The following is a 20,771-nucleotide window of genomic DNA, read 5'->3' as shown; positions in this document are numbered from 1 at the left end:
CTCTAGTGGTTTGCTCGCCAACCCTCCTAATTGTTCGGTAGATGTGGTTGAAATAAATGACATGTGTGGCAAGATGCTCTGATCGAGAGGTAAGAGTGTTCTCTCACGTTTAATAACCTGATGCCATGTGGCCAAGATGGACAGTTTTCGATAAATAGTGTTTTATTACTCTCACATCTGCATAAAGATGTACACAGCCGCACACCATGCACAGTATAAATCCAACAAATTAAACGTACGATACATAAAACATGACGATGCTGCATCAACTCCTAAGAAGTGAAGGATAAATCCGGAGATTATGCTGCCACCCATGTTGGAAAATAAAATCCCTCGCCGTATCCTCCAATCGTGTAGACACCTCCATAAAGAGGTCACAATTCTCCATACGCTGAAGAGACGACCATGTATGAAGCAAAGTACTGCACAGGTAGATAACCTGTATAAGAGAAAAAAATTGTCATCAAACACTTTATCATTTATACATAGCCATAGCGACCAAATAATAGCGTGCTCTCCCACCCGAATAAGTATTTTAAACCTATGATCCACCCGATTAAGTCAATTACCAAAAATATTGGCAACACTACATGGAAGGTATAAGGTAGAACCTATTTGGCTGATTGGACATATAGATCTTGCAAGGTGGTATTGGAAGAATAAGTGTTTTATTGTCTCATCATGATGATAAAAGACACGTTTTTTTCTACTTCCTTGCTAGTTCCGGTTTGCAAGGTTATCTTTAGTAAGAACCACTCCACGACGAAGATACCAAGTGAAGACCTTCTTCTTCATCGGTATCTTCATCTTCCAGATTTTTTAATATTAACTACCGGCTCTAAAGGTTGAATCAACGCTCTATACATCGAACCCACGGTGAATTTACCATTGAAACTCGCTTGCCTCGTGTGACAATTGTACTAACACTAAATGTTGTAGCAATGTGTTCCAAGTTGTAAGACGGTATCCCGTTGTGACGCACAATACTCTATAACGATAGATATTGTTCTTGGAGAGTGACATTACCTAGCTATTTGTCCTCCCAGAACCTAATCTTAGCTCCATCTTAGCTCCATCCTTAACAGAGAAATAATCAAATGGAAAGAAGTTTTTTTTTTCGTTACCATAAGCCGACCCAGAAGTGTGAATCCCCAGGTTTTCACAAAACATGAGAGATCGCACTTGAACCAACATACTTTGACCTCAGTATTGTCTACAAAAGCCCATCTTCAGTTAGCAACTTAGCCAACTATTTACCAAGCAGAGATCTGTTCTTGACCTTAATGTCATCAACCCCTAGCCCTCCTTGATCTTTGGGCGACAGACAACACTCCATTTTGTAAGCTGGTATTTCTTCTTTTCCTATCTTCTTGTCAAAAGAATCTTGATCGGAAATAATTCAACCGATGCAAGACTTCTTTGGGTAACTGGACGAATGAGATCATATACAATATCATATTCGTTAATATTGAGTTAATGAGTACCAATCTTTCACCCAGAGATAGTAGTTTTCATTTCCAGCTACTAAGGCATTTCTGCAACCTTTCCTCGACGCACTTCCATTCAGCAGCAGTAATTAAGTCCCCGAAAATGAATAAGAATGTCCAAGTAGTGCCAATATGATCCATAGAGTGTTGGATTTATCTAAGTGTCGTAAAATATAGTTCTAAAACATTGTGTCAACGTCATTTCATTTTCAGAAATGGAATGGGACGAAGGCCACTTGATAAAAAAAATGTCAGCTAGGTTAAACTCAGGATACCTGGGGTATATCTTATCGGTTTTGCTATTTCTAAGGCGCTTGAGATTTAATAAATCTCAGTCACCGCATTACCCACAAGATTTAGTGTGCCAACATTCGAGCAACTTTTCGGTAGCTTTTCTCTCTTCTGTATCGTTGTAGGCACAGAGCGGCTTCCTTCTTTTTTCACTCCGTGCGCGGTTGCACGTGCGCTGCTGGCCGCAGCTTTGGCAAGGCTGATGCTATCATTCAATACGTGCCTTTTTTGTTTGTTCATTTTTCAGCTTCATGGACAAGTGTCACTTAATATGTGTTGTATTGCAATTGAGATTTTTTGGGTTTACATATGTTACAACTAAGATTTTTTCAGTTACAAGTGGGTTGCAACCAAAATTTTGCTAGTTGCATGTGGGTTGTAATTGTGATTTTTCAGTTACAATTTTGTTGTAACTAAGTTTTTTAGTTAAGCATGGGTTGCAACTCAAATTTTACTAGTTACACGCAGCCTGCAACTGAAATTAGTTTTAGTTGTACGTCGGTTGTAATTGAAATGTTGCCATTTACATATGGGTTACAACTAAGATATTTTCAGATTGTAACTAAAAATGTTGCTGGTTGCATATGGGTTGCAATTGAAAAAAAATCACTTTCAATTTTGTTGCAACTAAGAAACTTTTCAAATGCACGTGGCTAGTTGCACATCGGTTCTAACTGAAATTTTTCTAGCTACGCATGCGTTGTAACTGAGTGTTTTTTAGTTACACATAGATTCTGAGAGTTTTTTGACTTGCTTATGGATAGCAAGTGAGATTTATCTACCTTCTTTCTTTTACAAAATTAGGGGCTTAAGTCACGCGACTGAGATCTAATAACTGATATGTAGACGCGCTCATATCTTATAACTGATCTCCATCCTATCTAGACGTGGGATCTGTAACCCTACCCCTGACTGGTACATCCATCTACCTTTTTCTCGCACCATCATATATAAACCCTAGCGCATGCATACATATATCGATTCTATAGGCCAAAAACATGAGCCAACAAACTATCCATATAACAAATATTGCCATACTAAAACACCAATATATTTAGGGCATGTCAACGCATTGCATGAGGAATGTGAGATCTTTGATCTCACTATTTAAGGGTAGGTTTGTGGTTTTCTCAACTTTGTTATGTTGAATTCATTTTCTGATCCATAGAGGCACCCCCACCCCCTAAAAAAGGGTTTTGCTTCAGCTTACTCGTTGTGAAATAGTTTTTACACACTCTGACAGAAATATTGTGTGAAACCAGTAAATAATTTAATATGCTTTGCAGTTACCTATTTAATCTATCAACAGTTTTACATTTCTAAAATTTGCAATTTTAATATTATTTTTGTTGTTTTCATTTGACTCTTTTGCTTGTAAAATTGATTTATATTCGGAAGATTCTTTCATTTTTCTCTGCAGATTCACTTTTTCTCTACACGGGTTGCACGTTTAGAAATGTGCATCTCGATTCATTCAATTTTATAACTTGGATTAAGACAATCGATATTGATAATTGAGGTCCTTAACGAATTCCTAAGGATGCAGTCACAAGTAAAGCGCCACTGAAAATCAACTGTCGATTTGTTCACCGTAGTTCGCTTATGGATTAGAACTAAGTTGGCAAGCTCTGATACTTGGGATCCTAACAAGGATTCAAGGACAACACAAACTATTAGGCATTGTTGGTGGGAGCGTACAAAACCTTAGGGGTCGCAACTTCCAAAGCGCCACAAAAAAGCATCTATGCATGGCTGGTCTACACGTACGTGGCTGCCGTATTTTTGTCAGGCGGCGGCGGCGAAGTTCCAGACGGCTCCGTCGCCCTCGCCGCAGGCGCTGTGGATGGCCCTCATCCTGTCGACGGACTTGCAGATGCCGCTGCAGGACCAGTCGAAGGACGCGGCGCACACGTTCCCGGCCTGCTTCTTCCACTCGCAGTCTGCACAACAGAAAGATGGAGCAGAAGCAGATCAGTTTCTTTAGATCGCCACAGCACGAGAGTGATCGGAGCTACTGTGGCGCGCTGCCGCACCTGGTGGCGTGGCGCAGCAGAGGCTCCGGTCGTCGACGTGCTCCACCTCGAGCCCGATGAGCCACGCGCCCAGCGACACGTCCTCGTTCGCGAACCGGTGCAGTATCGGCCTGCGGATCATAGTTTCCTCATACAAATTATCAGTCTACGTTAACTTGCAGATGGAAATTCAGATGCCGTATGCTTAGTTGCTTACTGGTTAATGGAGATGTAGGATGCGAGGTCCCTGGAGATGGCGTAGATCTGGCCCGTGGCGTGGCGGAAGTACTTGTTCCCCTCGTCCCCGAACTTCCAAGACTCCGGCTCGTGGTACTTCACGCCCCTGCCATTGCCAAGCACACGCAGGGCCATCGAAAGGTCGATCAGCAAAAATGGCATCGGCAAAACGCAGATCGCGAATAATTTCTCGTGCTCACTTACTTTTGCGACAGCACGGGGCCGGACTTCATGCACCCGACGTAGACCCTCGGCGTGGTCCTGTACCTGGCGAGCCTATTGGTGAGCATGCCCAGGTTGACATGGACGTCGTCGTCGACCTTGACGTAGAAGGCGGCGTCCCAGGTGGCGACGGCGGCGGCGAAGTAGATCCTGGTCTTGGACGACAGCTCGTGGTACCCCTCCACGTGGTCCAGCCGCATGAAGTCCCGCGTCTCCGCCTCCTCCACGTCGATGGCCCGGTCCAGCGCGCCGCCGGGCGTCGCGCTGTGCCCGATCACGAACCGCACCACGATCCCCTTCTCCTTCTCCAGCCGCCGGAGCTTCTCGCCTCGGGGCACCCAGGTGTCGCGGAGCGAGTCGCGCCGCTTCTTGCTGCTGAAGGCCGTGTTGATGCCGACGACGACGAACGCCTTGGGGAGGCCCTTGGCCGGCACCGACGCGCCCAGCCCGCCGTTCCTCTTGGCGCGCTCCACCGCCAGCTCCATCTCCAGCGACGACACCGACTTGTCCAGCGACCTACACACACATGCATATATACAAGAGTGAACCAAGAGGTAATCCATGATCAATAGTACTAATGGTTCTTGAGTATCGTATCGGTACAAAAGAATTACTTACCGGATAGCTTGGTGCGTTCTCGACACCTCTTTCATGACATCGTTCGGGTTGCTCCCTTCTTCTAGCTTCTGGAAGACAGGGAGAAACGAATGATCAACAAGCTAGTTACATTACAGGCAGTCAGGCAGGATTAACAATGCACGCGAGGGGTATTGCTGCAATCCAGCCAGTAGTAGCACTTACACGTCTGTGCTCGCAGTCGTCGTCGGAGAACAAAGCGATCCTGGAGCCGTGGCCGGAGGAAGACGAGGCGCCGCGGGTGGCCGACGGCGGCGACGTCAGGATCGTCATGCGTCCGCTGAGCAGCAGCCCCACGAAGAAGCTGGCGGCGCAGAGCACGAGCACAGCCTTCCCCGACATCGGCCTCGCCCGCGCGGCCTTCTTCTCCGACTGCGGCTGTGTCAGCGCCTGAAAAATTCAGACAAACACAAGCATGAGCAGTGCATTTCTGCTTCACCTCAAGGAAGTGTACTAATAATGTATGACTGCACTGGTTCTGCATGCTGCATTGGCTGCACGACACGAACCATCATCGATCGGCAGCCCGCTCTGATTGGAGGCAATTGCTGCCGCTCCAGGAGTGAAGAAGCAGGGGGGAGGGAGATGCTGGGCGCTCTCAGAATCGACGCCGAAAACGCCGGCTATCTATCCCAGATCCAGCACTGCAGGCGAAACGGTTCAGTTGGCAAGGCCCTTTGTGTGAGGAGCGCATGCTGGCAGTGTGATCGAGCTCACAATAACTGGCCATGGCTATGGTTCATACCCCGAAGGAAAGATCACTACAGCGTACAGCGTTGTTGTGCCCGCTGACTCTTCTAGTAGTTGGTTAACGGTGCACTGTTCTGTTTTGATATGACGAGAAAATCATGTGTGCTTGATGACGCCGCAAACAGCCTATATATGCCGAGAACAGTTCTCGCTTGCCTTATGATCGATGATTATAGATGATCTTTCCATGGCCCAAGGGGTTCCAGCCAAAACATAAGGAATACAGAAATGAATTCTTGCACATAACTCTTCCCCTAGAAAATGTAAGAGGCTTACAAGCACCAGTTCGGAATCCACTGAACAGTGGAATCCAGTTACACCGCCCCAAACAGAGCCTCAAGGGAGTTCCACCTCACTTCCAAGAGCAGGTGCATCACCACCTCACCAGAGCTGAACGGAGCACCAGCAAGCAGCAATGCCACCGTAGCGACGTCAATTGTACGTTTTGCAGACACATCAAGAATGACACAAGCTTGAAGCTCCACAAATTCAGTGTATATGAAGGGTAAAGAAAAAGAGGTCAAAGAGGAAAACCAGTTCAACACATTACAAACAACAAATTCGTCACCACCTGGTGGGTTGAAACAATCACCAGCGAGGTCCATTATAATGGTGTCTCTTCTCTACTTTCTGCAGGTACCTGGAAGGCAAGACGCTTCATACTGCAATTTATCAGGGTAACAGAGGGATGTAGTATCAATCATATCAAACACAACTATTAGGTTGATGCATACTGCAATTTCCCGTACCTCAATCTCCTGACTTCAAGGCAACAGGTAGGCATCATTTGTAACCAGTAACCACTAATCAGCTCTAGACCTACTAATCTAAATAATGGCAAAATTCTCCCTACAGCAATGACATGGCCCCAGACTAGACCTACTGCTTGAAGATTCCACAATGGTTTAAATCATCTGCCTTTCAAAATCAGGGACTTCAGACACATTCACACGCTGATAAATTCTACATGAACCATAGGATTCCTCCATAAGCAATCCACCCAAGTCAAAGACAACAGGAACCAGTTAACATCTTCAGTAAGGGTGATTCAAGACTATCAAATTCCTATGTACAATTCTTGTCATTCTGAATGATGAGTGTGGATGTTTCTGTTTTTTCAAGCAGACACAAGCAACAAGTCGTCCTTGTGAGCATGATGCCATAACAGGCAGCAACTGGTCCATCTTGGAATTCCAAATAAAAAAGGGTCACCAACAGATATGTAACTCAGCAGATGCAACCACCAATGGAGAATACAAATATTACCAGTTAAGAAAAAGAAACAGCAGCAACAACTTTCCTTGGTACACCTAACAAGAACTGTAAGCCATACCAAGAAATCACAGCAGTTGCACCTGAGCAGCAAGTAATCAAAAGCAATAATGTGGCTTCTATACAAATACTGCTCAAGCAAACAAGTCATATCAACCATACATCATTATAAATAGGTTTAACGATACAGGGCAGATTTCCTGGGTTTCTCTACCCATATTTATGTCCCAACACAATACAGATCCAAAGGACATGAGAAACACAAATAACATAATAGCTTGAACATTTTGAACTAAGGATATTGCCACCCAATCCCTGTAACTAGGGTAAGTACTACAGCGGCATTAGTGGAGGCAAGATCCTATCGGACAACAACACATGGAACCTAACCATCAGGGACAGACATGGCTACAATGTAGAAAACAAAGGAGCTACCAGAAAACCACTCACATGCACTAACATAAGCCATATTTACATGCATGTAATGGCAAGTAGCCAGATGACATAATGGAAGGGCTGAGACAACAATGGCTTCACTGGCCGTTGTTACATTCACTGGAGCTCAGTGTGCTAGTAGGACGGGTATGGAACTGGTTGTCTGTCAGCTCGACGGCTAACATCACTGAGAACAGAACCAAATACACGTCTACTATACTCATATGTACCATCACTTAATCCTCTACCTGCTACCCCACTTGATGCTGGAGAAAAAAATAACTGTAAGATTTCATACAGATTCACATTAAATATCTCATATTTCAAAGGGACAAATAAATACTTCCTCACCTTGAGAGTGGAAATCATAAGACTGATTAGGAGAAACACCATAGCCTGCAATCCTACCGTTCACCACTCTATTCTGTGACACAGGAGTATCACTAGATCTCATTGGTTGATGTGGATTTGGTAGTGGTATAGGGTTCATTTTAGGTGTTACAGGAACATTGCCATTTGAAGAGGGCTTGTCCTGCCCAGAGATCTGTCAAAGAAGGGCATAATTTCAGGGTTCAGTCTTTCGCTGCTGCTTCATAAAAAATAATACAGATCTAAATGTCGACAAGATCCTCAGGTAGTCAACTACATTGGGTTGGCCCCAGAATGAACTACTCACACAAAATGTAACTGACACCACTATAAGAAGAAATACTTAAATCTAAACTAAAACAAATTAGATAACTAGGGAGCAAAAAGAAACGCACCGCAAATTTAAGTGTTCTATTGTGAAGCCGAACAAGGCCAGAAAACAGCCTAACAGCATACTGGGCAATCTCCTCTGTTTCATACTCAGCAAAAGCAAAACCTTTGGGTCGACTAGTTTCCTTGTCACGAGGTATGTGCAAGTCTACTACACGACCTACCTGAATAAGAATATCATACAAAACCCTCTCCGAGACCTTTTCATCCAAGTTACCTATTTAAGAAAGATACAGTTGAAGAATTAATACAGTACAGGTGATTATTGTTATATTTAGGCATCCAAAAGCAAGAGGCAAAGTGAGACAAGAACAGACATTAAAGAATACCATAATTAGCACACTGCAACAGTCAACCATGGAAAGAGCATGGATTTGAAGCGTATCGGTAATGATAAGCAAGTCCATAAAGGCTAGGGTTGTGGTTTTCAAAACCAGTTGCAACATCGGTATTCTACAACCAGTTCACTAGTGGCTCCGCATATTATTAAACGTAAAATTACAAAATGGTGGTGGTTGGCACTGGCATTCACCCCAAAACAATGGCTCTAACAGTCTCATATTCGCTAGGGTTTGTGTGAGGCCGTGAGAACTGTCCTGGGGATTAAACGCATTCTAAGTTTCTAACGCACAACAAAAATACTCTCTGGTTTTTACTCCAGCTGATTACAGGTACTGTCAAATTTCACATATTTAAGGTAGAGCATCAAATTAAGCAAATGACAAGCTGAGAACATTACTAGGCAACAAATAATATAACAGTGAAACCTAACTTGCTTGCAAGTTGTCGTCTAACGTCTTTCATGGAATCGTAAGTTCAAAACCATGCGAGGATCAAAAGCGTCATGATAACCCCATAAGCCCTTCAGCAGCCGAGCTGTGAAGCCCTATTAATTTGCTTAGCTAAGCTTAATATCATCAATATGCTGTTCCGTGCACTTGAACGTAGATAAAATCCCTGAATACCCAGACCCGAGAGCATGTTTGTATAACAATTGTTTAGTTGCTCACCACGTCTACCCGAGAGCATGTTTATTTAACATAGTTAGTGAATGCGAAGCGAATTACTCTCGATGAAACAAAGCACGTTCAATTTTTTTATCGTTTTTGGCTTTGTATACATATGCTTATGTTGATTTTTCACTACTTGCACACCTACAATTTCCCGATTGCAAGCAAAGCACATATCACGGAACGCCAACAAGTGTTATGACCACAAGGAAATTAGCATGATTGAGGTGAGCTAGTCAGCTAGCATACAAGTAATGAAGTAAAACCTAGTGCAACGAACAATTCCTATTACAAATTGAGGAGCTAGGAGATGCAACAGCACATGAGTCAATCACCTGACTGTACAAGCTTGAGCAGCTAACCTACTAGATAAACTAGGGCAATTAGTGAATCTGCGCCAACCAATTCGGAAAAGGAGGATAAAATCCTTAAGCACCCGAGTCAATCACCTGACTGTACAAGCTTGAGCAATTAACCTACTAGTTAAACTAGGGTAATTAGTAAATCTACGCCAACCAATTCGAAAAGGAGGATAAATCCTGTTTCAAAACATCTAAGGCGCTCGATTAGGTTGAACCTTGATGCGGGGCAACAACAGTACAGCAGGCACGAAAATCCCCCAATCCCCGGGCCGGGGTAGCAACAGAGACCACCAATCAATCGAAGGGGAAATAGAGTGGAGACAATTTTAGGAAGTAAACAGAGCAAATCACCACGAATTCCCCCTCGATCCGGACCCTAACCCCAGGAAAAATGGGGGGAAATCCAATCCGCACGAACGGACCAGCCGTGCCGCGCGATTCGGAGGTGGAAGCGGTGGGGAGCGGGCGGGGATCTGACCTATGTAGACGGCGCAGCCCGGGTTCCTCGCCATGGGGACCGGATCTGGGGGGCGGAGGGGTCGACGCCGCAACGCGGAGGCGGAGGAGTCCAACCGGGGGAAGCGAGCGACTGGCACGACGGCTGACGGAGGCACGAGCGCAGATGGAAAGAGGTTGGTGAGGTCTGGGCGCTATATCTAGCGGGTGGTTGGGAGACGGCTCGGTTTCGGCTGCCGACGGCGAGACGGCTTTGGGTGTAGTCGAGGATGGGCCCGGGCGTCAGTGGGGAATGGGGATGATGGGTGGGCGCCTGTTCCCGAGGCTTCTTTGGATTTAATGGTGGCAAATATATGAGCCGTTCGATAAAGCATATGCGGATGGCGATAGGCGTGGTAGGGTTTTCATGGGGAACAGAGATCTTGAGTGTTGGGAAGTCGAATTCATTTCGATAAAGCATTTTAGAACACGCGATAAACTAAGCGCCCAACTGTAGCACAAAAAAATAAGAAACTACCACTCACTTGTAGCCGGCCATGAAACGCTAAGCAGGCGCATGCATTTTGTACATGGTCGTCTCACGTTTTTTAGCAGAGTCGTTTTATTTCATTTTCACGATAAACCGGCTTGATTGGGAGCTTCTAAGTAGCTAGTTTGTACTAGTGGGGAGCTTGAACAATACTTTAAAGTAAATAACATAAAAGAAAACGAAAAGTACATCTGGCTCCCGAGCTCCAGTGCTCTCGCCATATAAAAAAAATTAAAATATTTATTAGTTATCAAAAACTATGAAAAATAATTATGTACATTTTTAGCGATACATCTCACAATCATGAAAAATCTCAACCCAAAATTATTTTTACTTTGAGCTAGACAAAAATAACAAAATCTGACATATTTTTGTAGATTTGAAAATAACTACTCAGATCTGCACTTTTGTCTTTTTTGTGTAGCTTAAAATATAAAGTATTTGAAATTGATATTTTACACGTTTGTGGGATACATTATTGGCTATATGAATATATTTTTTCAGATTTTTTTTAAACTTAAAAATATGATTTTAATTTATTTTAAAAACGAGATCACTTGTGGCCATGTGCATCAAATCTCTGTCCAAAAGAAAATAATAGTACAAAGGTTGCTTGCAGTTCCAGTAGATGAAAATTTTACGTGCGGAAAGATTTAATTCATAGTGATAATGACGGTGTAAAATGAAATAAAAGTGAATAACTAATTATAGTTCTTTGTATTAAGAGTAGCCCATTGTTAGTTGAGACTCCTCCTCGTGGATTTCATCTAACTCTATTGATATTGTCATCTGTTACCACAAACCATGGTCAACGCAGCAATTAAGGTCGTGAGACCTGATCAAAGCATTAAGATTTATGGTTCCTCGTACTCTTCGATTAATACTAGCTCGGTTATCATCATCTCGTCTTTTGGCAAAACCCGCCGCGACCAACTCGGGGTTGTGAATCTAGTGTTTCCTCATATGGTCGCCATTGCGGTCGAACCTTCTTCCGCCCATGTCATCGTCTGAGCGTCCTCGGTTGTGCACAACATCTTAGCCATCATCCAATTGGTTTGAGAGGTCCATCAACTGAGCAATGGATTTAGGTTTTTTGCGACCTAGTTCTTCCCTGAGTTATTTCCCACGCACCCCGTTGTTGAAGGCGTCGATTGCTCTCCTCCAAGATATCCTCTGCGAAGTTCTTTAGGTTGGTCCATCGTTGGATGTATGTTCGTACAGGCTTGTTATGCATTTGGCTCCTCGATGGATGATGGGCGTTTGTACCTCGCCTAAAAGTTGTGAATGAAGATGTGTTTTAGCCCGCAAGAAGGCTTTCAAGCCAAGCACGTGCGGAACCCCTAAGGTGTAGCTGCAAGGACTACATGGTAGTGGTCTTTGTGCCTCCACTACACCCAACTACCGTCAGATGATCCTTCAACCAGGTCTTTGGATCTTCCGATCCATAATATTTGCGATGGTCGGAGGGTAGCTTGATCCTCTGGGCATCGATTTTCAACGAATACAGCGGTTAAAACATCTCGCACCGCACACCTCCTAGTCGTCGCCAGAACCGCTCGATTCAAGGGTCGCACGCTCTACACAAGCCCTATCGACCTTTTTTGCGTGATGTTGTCACGAGCGTCGTAGCCTCGTGAAAGGACGAGATGTCACCTAGAAGGGGGTGAATATGCGTATTAAAAACACTATTATGGATTTAGGTTGTAAGAATGCAGAATTAAACTAACATTTATTTTACAAGCATAACACCTAAATATGCTAGGCTCAATTAAGTGCAACAACAACAACTTAGATAAGCAAGATATGCATAAGATATATGGAGAACAAGTGATAGCAAGATATAACTACTTAAAGCAAGATGGCTATCACAAGGAAAGTAAACTCGAGTATAGAGATAACCGAGACACGCAGAGACGAAGATGTAATCCCGTGTTCGCCCACACAAGGTGAGGTACGTCACGTTGGAGAGATGCGGGCTACCACGAAGGTCTCCCGAACGCCACGAAGGCTCACCTTCTTCTCCAAGCTAATATCACGAAGTACACATGCCTTTCCCTTATGGCTAGCTTTTTCTCCACTCCAAAGATGGCAAGCTCCACGAAGGAGAAACCTAGGCCTCTTCAAAATCTTCCACGAATAGGTCACCGGAGCACCAACCTCCAAGCCAACTAGGAGGTAACCCCTCCAAGAGTAACAAGCTCACGTTCTCTCACTTGAACTTATCGTAATAGAGAGCTCAACACTTATGCAAGAATGCAAAAGCAAGAACACCAAAGGTGTTCAAATCTCTCACACTCAAATCCCACCCAAGCAACAAGTGCTAGGGAGGAATTAGAGAGGAAGAACAAAGAAGAAAATCAACAAGTGACTCCAAAATCTAGATCCCGAGAGTTCCCCTAACAAAGAGGAGGAATTGATTGGTGGAGTTGTAGATCTAGATCTTCTCTTTTAAATCCCTCAAGAGTATGCAAGAATCATGGGAGGGATGGAGAGGTAGCAAGCTTTTGAGGTTTAACAATGGAGTAGGAGAGAGAGAAAATAGAATGGTTGACCTTACTTCCTCAAGAGGAAGAAGGGATATAAATAGTTCAAGGAAAAACTAGCCGTTTGAGGGAAGAATCGGGCAACCCGGCAGCCATCTCAGCAGGGTCAAGCCGGGCCACCCAGCAGCAGCACCCGGTGGGCCGGGCCAGAGGCTAGCATACCTGGCAGCAGCATCCGATAGGCCGGGATGGGTGCCGACCTGCCTGGTGTCTGGGTCGGTCCTGCCGGGCACTATGCCGGGTTGCTCGACTTCCCTCAAATGACCATTTTTTCTTGGAGAAAAACTCTTCTCACGTAGTTCCCGAATTCCGAATGACATGAAACCAATTTTGTTCGAAAGATACGACGAATAGAACCCCAACAAAATATTGAGACTCATCACATAATATTTTTGGATGATTTTAGAGAGGGATCCTCCCAACGTCAAGAAACAGTAAGGACGTCCAAACTCAAAAACGCAATCGAAGATGCATACAGATTCTGTTTATGATGAACTTGGGCATGTTGGAAATCTAGCAACAAGCTCAAGAACCTCACACGGAGAAATACCAAGAAGCAACAAGAATATAAGGATGGAAAGTATACAAAGGATTGACCTCCCTAAGACGATGCGACCAAGTTACCCAACCGAAAGCCCCTCTTGTTAGTGCGGCTATCTATCCTATAACTCAGTCTCCCAACAACCACCTTGAGACCGGTAAAAGGAAAACCTAGCAAGTCCATACTTTTGCCTTGCACATCCCACTTGATCTTGCTGACAATGCTTCAAGCTTCATTCAAGCCGGAATGCCTCACTTTATCATTGTTGCTTCGTGAAGACTCATGATTGTTCCCCCATACATCACTATGGGAAAGCTCCATTGAGGCACATCTTCACAAGTCCATTATCACCAAATGGACGTCAAGCTTCAAGCATGATCTTTAGTGTGCCATGTTTGAGACATGTGTAGACCCACATGCAACTCTCCTTACAAGATATATAGGTCTGCCCATACAACTTTTGGGATATATGTCGTTCCACTGCAACACTCCTAGCCATCTAGGTATACACCAATCAATATGTGGACCCACATGAAAACACTCCTATCACGCTCGCTTGGTCTACCCTTAGCACCCTTGGGACATGTGGACCCACATATGCCTACCCCTACCACCTTTGGGACATGTGGATCAACATGCACCACTCCTATTTGACCCGCTAGGTCTACCCTTACCACCTTCGACACATGTGTAGACCCACATGCAACCCTCCTTGCGAGATATATAGGTATGCCCATACAACTTTTGAGATATATGTCATCCCACCGTAATACTCCTAGCCATCTTGAATGGATGAATGGATCGACATACCCTACGATCGAGGAATGGGTTAAAAAATCACTTGATATAATTATTATTTTTTTCATAAAATTGGGTTCATCCATATTTCAATTTCATGTTGGTATTTTTAAAATTAGTTTGAATAATCTGGTCCTAAATTTCAGAGTCAACAAAGGTTGAAATCTTTATCGCAGTCGCGTACCATCCGTAGTTTTGTTCATCGGTTAAACCGCCGGTTCACTCTTTTTATTTGCCGGTTTTTAATAAATAGAATAGTATAGAAATATTAATTGTCTATGAGAAAATTCAATCTATTTAATCCCTTCGTGTATTAGTACGATAGAAACCAGTATCGCGCCAGCTTGTTAACCCAAACGCCCTGCCCTGCTGCCTGCTGGGAGGTCGCAAGTTCGAATCCTGCCCCTGCAATTTATTTTTCTTTCGCGTGAGGCATTTGTTAAAATGCTCGGCTCGGTGCGTATATATAGGTTTTTATTCTACTATCAACATAAACCTCGACATAGCTCATTGGCTTTGCTCCATGAGTGTCTCCTGGGATACCTAGGCTCGAAACCTGGCAGCTACGCATTTTTGTATTCTTTACCACGATTTGGCTCGGCTTGCCTTGTGTTTCTGCTTATGATACCCTTTCGCTCTTGGGGGTGTATGGAAGCACTGGCCTTAATGTATTACCCACATCCTCGACCATATCATGTGCTAGCGACGATAACTCGTCAACCACCGAGGGAGAGCCAAAATGTAGTACGGATACAAGTACTACAATTTTACTAGCAGCGAAAATCATCACATGTATATGCCCAAAATGATAGCGTTTGGTGCGCCCGTGGAATGCCCACGCAGGCCATCGCTAAGCTTCAAAAGAAATTAATGAGGTTGATGTGAAAGAAGCAATATGCCAAAGATCATTGCTCATGCTGTCATGCAAGTTGCAACAAACATCCATGCTCCATGTGTGTATTTTATACAAGTAGTATCTCCAAAAAAAAAGTGTCGTTTGCGCCTCATATTCAAAATCTCTATGTACAAAGACATGGATCTTTCACGAGAGCTACGCGCTCTCCAGTTTCTGTCCCGTGTATTAACATGCTTGGCTGCAACTTGAAACAAAATTTCACTCCAGGGCTAGCTGCTCTCAAAATTCAGGCGCAGCCCCTGAGGATCTCGACGAGGCCCCTCCGCTGCTCGTCGGTGAGGTTCTTGGGGAAGACGACGTCGAACTTGACCCGCACGTCCCCTCGCGCGCCCCTCTTGCAGCCGGCGACGGGCATGCCTTCCCCCCTGACGACCTTCTCGTACCCGGGGCCGATGACCTCGTCGCGGAACGTCCAGCTCACCTTCTCGCCGCCCAGCAGCCGGAACGAGAAGCTCCACCCGGTGAGCGCGCTCACCAGCGGCACCTCGGCCTTGAGCACCAGGTCGTCGCCCTGCCGCTTGAACGCCTTGTGCTTCCTCGCCGACACGGTGAAGACGGCGTCGCCGGGGAGGCAGCCCGGCCGCTCGTTGCCCATGCCCTCGAACGTCACCTTCGTCCCCTTCTTCCACCCGGGCTTCACCCGGATGATCTGCGTCACCTCCTTCTTGGCGATCAGCCTGTCAGAGATCAGATTTTGCAATCACCGATTAGTACGGTATAAAATGGGAGATTGGTAAAGCTTTGGCCCGACCCACTGAAGATGGCTGGGCGTGTCCAGGCAGAAAGGAAGTGCAGAGTCACTGTCCCAAGGTACCAGCTAGGCCAGCACCCTCACATGGACGCAGCATACATGAATTACACACCACCTAATGTCCAAAAGGACCACCACATTTTGTGACAGGTGATAACCTCCAAAATAATGGTATTCAACCAAACATGATGTTCTTAGTACATTAAAGCTATGCTACCCCTCATTACCAGCCTAAGAATCTTCTTCAGATTTGCAGTACGTAGCATATTATAGTTAGCTCATTACTTTCTTTGGAGCTTTATCGTGTGTTCGTTACTAGTTAGTTAGGACTGTTAACTTGGATAATCTTGCACACAACCGCACAGGGAGACAGCAAGGGGAGCATGACTGAACACACACAGCGCGTATGTAGCTCTAGCTTGCGTATTTTAGTGACAAATGCAACTCCGTGGCTGGCTGCAGAAACTGCCCCCGTACCCTCAGAGACTGTACCAATTATGTAAGTGTGTCTCTTGATGAGGGTGTTGAGCAGATTTGCTAGTATTTGAACATTTCTTTTCCAAACGTACACCACATAATTGGGGCTGAAGTTAATTCATTTGGTGTCACAGTACACAACAGCTCTGTTTGTCTAGCCTGAAGTTTCAAGCAATCTAGACACTCCTTCATCAAACAGGCGCACGTTCATACGGCAATCTATACACTCTGACTCTTTTTTTCTTTGCAAAGATGTAACATCAGTGGCATTGGCAAAAAATGCAATTCTATGGTAGAATGTCTTAAGTGTGGCCACCAAAAAAGAGTGATCACACACAGGAGTGTTCTTCATCATTTGTAAATGTAAAGGCAGCCATGAGCCTATGTACATGCATGATGTATAGCTTGATGTGGCATGTGGGCTCTGTGCTGTGCAGTATTATAAAATATATACTTGAAAAATAATCGTCATAGATGCCTTAGTGAGATACTGTTAGTCTATACGTGATGTATGTTTTCAAAATGTAAAGACAGTATTATAAAGTATATATTTTGTAGAAAACGATTTGCTATATCAGGCCGTATATATGTTGTTGCTATCGGAGAGCAGAACGGCAATGATGTTGTCTCAGGTGAGTACCAGGACTGCAGATAGAGATTGGTATGGATGAATGTGCCTACTTGCTGCACGGTTCCACGTCATGGGTGGCGCGACGGCTTACCCGTTCTTGGTGACGACGTCGCGGGTGTACCTGACCTCCTTCCTGCACCCGGCGCAGAGCTCCTCGAGGGTGCACTCCACCTTGCGCTCCAGCGGCGGCGCCTTGCGCAGGACGTAGCTGGAGAACTCGGCGAAGGCGCGCCGGCCGCCGCCCCCGACGTCCGTGGAGCTGTACACCTTCTGGGACTCCCTCGCCGGCGGCGTGTGGGGCGGTGGCGGCGGCGCTGCGCTCGTCCTCGTCCCGGCGCTGGCTTTCTCGCTCTCGGGTGCCCGCGCTCCCTTGTCGGCACTGGAACAGCTTCTCCTCCCCGCGTCGAGGCTGCACGCCCGGAGCACCGCCCTGTTCTCCTGCTGGTCCAGGAGCGCCTGGAAAGAATTGAAACCCGGCCACGACGTCATGCGTAATGCACAAGGAAAATCCTGAATTCTGCATCGTCAAGATCGAAACAGGGTTGGCCAAGCGTCGACGGATGTACGGATCGGGCGGTCACCTCGTATGCCTGGGTGATGGCCTTGAACATTGCCTCGGCCTCGGTCTTGGACTCCGGCGGGTGCTTGTCGGGGTGCCATTGCCGGACCAGGCACCTGTAGGCGGCCCTGATCTCCTGCGGGGGCGTGTCCCTTGTGATGTTGAGCACCTTGTAGTACAGCTCCGGTGGGTTCCCCATTGCCGGCCGCCGCCCCTGGTAATCGAAGAGAGAGGAGCTGCGAGAACGGCGACGTACGAGGAACGCACAGGGGTGGAGTGAGTGAGCGCGCGAATTCAGGAGGAGGGCTGCGACCTGTTCAGTGCTCTGCTATAATGGGGAAATGGAGCGAGATGCGTGGCTCCTATGTAGGGATATTTGGAGCGGGGAGGAAGAGGGCGATGGCGACGGGGTTGGTTGCTGGTGCGGGAGTGGAGGTACATGTAGGCCAAGGTGCCACGAGCTGGGACGAGAGCCTTGATGGGGAAATGGATCATCTGCCCAAGCTTGTCGAAATGCAGATCCAGCAGCTACGGCGCTCGTGCGTGCAGCATCAGGTGTGGTACGCGTACCACGTACATTGACGATCCGTACGTACGTACAGCAGGTGCCAGAGCCTGCATTTTCATCTTGAGTTTTTCGGCATGGATGGAGCCTGGACTTTGTAGGAGCTGCCGGAGTATATTTGGTTCCCAGGATTCTTAAAACACGGGAATAGGAGAAAAAAAGCAGAAATATGGTTGAAATGTGCATACGAAATAAAGGAATGAAAAACTCAGAAATCCTGCAAACTTGATTATTTGGTTCACAGAAATAGGAAAAACACGGGGTTTCATAGTCAAGTCAAAGTCAAACTACATAAAAAATATAATTAGGATGTTATGATGCCATGGATACACCAGTCTCGTTCTTTGTACGTGGGAATTCGAAAAGGACTAGAAGGACCTGGCGCGTCTTGCCGCGCTGTTTTTCTTTCTCATAGCAAAATATATATATTTTCTCTCTTGCTGTGTGCTGTTGGTGGCTGACTACACGTTTCACTTTTCTAATTTCAAAAACCTACTGATGCAAGCCTCTCATGTACGAATAATAGGTTCTTATATCAAAACGTGGAGTGCAAGTGCCACTTAATATAATTTTATGAATATTCTTACATACATTAGGGGAAGAAGTAATCAGTCATATTAAATGAGCATTGCCCCAATGTTATGTTTACAATTTCTCTCTTTGGGAAGTACAAAGTGTCACACAACATTATATGGAGCCAAAAAAAAGGTAGGCCGGGCTAAAATGACACAAGCTCTGAGACATTATATTACACAAAAATTTACAAAGCAACAGAAAGGAAGGAGTCCTAAAGATGAGTGCATTTACAACAAGATTCTTTGTCGACCCTTCTTTCTGAGCTGCAATAACTTCAGCAACATCTCTGATGGTCACCCCCAGCCTACCAATTTTCCAACTTGATCATTTCTAACTTGATCACAGGGAAGATTAACACAGGAATACACCACCTCTTTAAATCTGGCATGACCTGGACAACGCTCTTAGTCTTTAAAATCTGCATAGGCAGACCGAAGAGACCTCACAACAACTACTATGTTTTCGTGTCAGCAGTTGATCTTAACCTTGACATTATATTGTACCTCTTCTACTGCCCACTAAGTACTGAGCAGCCATTTCTAAGCTGATCTTTTACAGATATTGTCAGGTTAAGTGCAAAGGGCATAAAGTAGCAGTGGTGAGGTATAATTACACTAATGGAATGTTGAAAAAAAAATGAATATGACAGTAGAAAATCGCATGATACACATGGAACCAGCAGCAAGTTCACTTCCTAAGATTTAAGCACACACAAATAAATTTGTTATATCCCCCGGCAAAAAAAAAATGTGTTCTATCATAGGCAGCCATCAATGTTTTGGCAGAAAACAAAGTGCGGGGACACCAATAATGTTATCAGGAAACCTACTAAGAAGATCAGAATAAGCAAATTAAAGAGTTAAAATAACCTGCATCCTCTTGCATCGCCATCCTTGCAAAAAACATTCAACTTTCCTGAAAAGTAATGCAAAGATAGTTTCATGGCTTACATCCAAATCTAGGGCACAAGATACTAAAAATAAAATAAGTAGCATTCATGTTTGAAGCAAGGGCACAAAATTCCACGTTTAAAACAAACAAATGGCGTACCGAACATAAGCATAACTGTACCTGCGTACAACTTTACATACATATCTGAGTCGCACCTTTCATCAAGAAGGCCTCTTCATTGCTGCCTAAATCCTATCTCGCCTAAGTGATTGCCTAGCAGCGCTTAAGGCTAGCCTTTCTTTTGCACCTGTATTTATTGATTATCATACATAGGTATGATACTACTCTCTTAAGCCGACTTAGTAGCATAAATTCCAAAGGAAGTGAAATATCAATATTACAACTATGAAACTGAAAGCTAAGTAAGGGAAACACAAAAGTAAACCGAGCTCTGCGTGCTTCTTGTTAAGTCGATGATAATTGGATATACATGTGTATACGCCGATAAGAAATAACAACTATAATGCAGTTGGATAAAAATAAATCAAACTCCCTTAACAATCAGTGGAGCTACAACGCGATCTAATACGTGTACTGTCAAGTTGCGACTCCATGCGTGGATTATAAATCCTCTTCTTTACCTCAAACCAAAAGGTAGTTGATAAACGTACATATAATCAGAATCTCAATAGACAAAATATGTTCCTAAGTTGTATAAATTTGTTCAACTGTGTCACATTCATTGGCCTGCCTATGTTCCAAATATCTATTTCCACAACAACTAATGAGATCCCTAAACTGCTGAATCGGATAAATCAAGAATCGGTTTTATTCCCTAATTGATGAAGAACAGTACTACGCGCTTGTGGCTATCCTGAAAAAAATCATATTGTCTTAGATGAATATCTCCACAACAATTAATACTATTCCTAGCGTTTATATGGACATATAATTACTTCCTTCCCTCAAGTAGCGTTGGACTTGGCCATAGAGTGTAGTAGAAGAACATGCCTCACATCGACCTCGATCTTGCCTGTGGAGGGTTTCAGAAAGAGAGAGTGGGAA

The 20,771-nt window shown here is 44.8% G+C and overlaps 3 protein-coding genes across 4 annotated transcripts; all 3 read right to left on the bottom strand.

Moving 5' to 3' along the window:
- Positions 1-3,563: 3,563 nt before the first annotated feature.
- LOC124648561 (probable beta-1,3-galactosyltransferase 8) lies at positions 3,564-5,242 on the bottom strand. Its single transcript, XM_047188299.1, has 6 exons — positions 5,051-5,242; positions 4,868-4,935; positions 4,232-4,765; positions 4,008-4,133; positions 3,812-3,921; positions 3,564-3,718 (listed from the first exon to the last, which is right to left on the bottom strand). Exons 1-6 carry the CDS (start codon positions 5,225-5,227, stop codon positions 3,564-3,566), a joined length of 1,170 nt encoding a protein of 389 aa, XP_047044255.1. The 5' UTR covers positions 5,228-5,242.
- A 1,760-nt stretch (positions 5,243-7,002) lies between these two features.
- Positions 7,003-10,061, bottom strand: LOC124707462 (splicing factor 3B subunit 4-like). Of its 2 annotated transcripts, none has more exons than XM_047239116.1 (4): positions 9,952-10,061; positions 8,107-8,318; positions 7,694-7,886; positions 7,003-7,608 (listed from the first exon to the last, which is right to left on the bottom strand). In XM_047239116.1, exons 1-4 carry the CDS (start codon positions 9,983-9,985, stop codon positions 7,478-7,480), a joined length of 570 nt encoding a protein of 189 aa, XP_047095072.1. In that variant the 5' UTR covers positions 9,986-10,061; the 3' UTR covers positions 7,003-7,477. The 2 variants fall into 2 exon arrangements, with proteins under 2 accessions (XP_047095072.1, XP_047095073.1); XM_047239117.1 differs by having other exon boundaries at positions 8,266-8,318; positions 9,952-10,032.
- A 5,207-nt stretch (positions 10,062-15,268) lies between these two features.
- Positions 15,269-18,020, bottom strand: LOC124650176 (dnaJ protein homolog 1-like). The gene is made up of 3 exons (XM_047189729.1): positions 17,697-18,020; positions 17,207-17,571; positions 15,269-15,933 (listed from the first exon to the last, which is right to left on the bottom strand). Exons 1-3 carry the CDS (start codon positions 17,871-17,873, stop codon positions 15,483-15,485), a joined length of 993 nt encoding a protein of 330 aa, XP_047045685.1. The 5' UTR covers positions 17,874-18,020; the 3' UTR covers positions 15,269-15,482.
- Positions 18,021-20,771: the final 2,751 nt, after the last annotated feature.

This window comes from Lolium rigidum, chromosome 4 (genome assembly GCF_022539505.1).
Source record: "Lolium rigidum isolate FL_2022 chromosome 4, APGP_CSIRO_Lrig_0.1, whole genome shotgun sequence".
Lineage (NCBI taxonomy): Eukaryota > Viridiplantae > Streptophyta > Magnoliopsida > Poales > Poaceae > Lolium > Lolium rigidum.
Note: the sequence above shows the minus strand (reverse complement) of the source record. Positions and strands in the feature narration are given on the sequence as shown.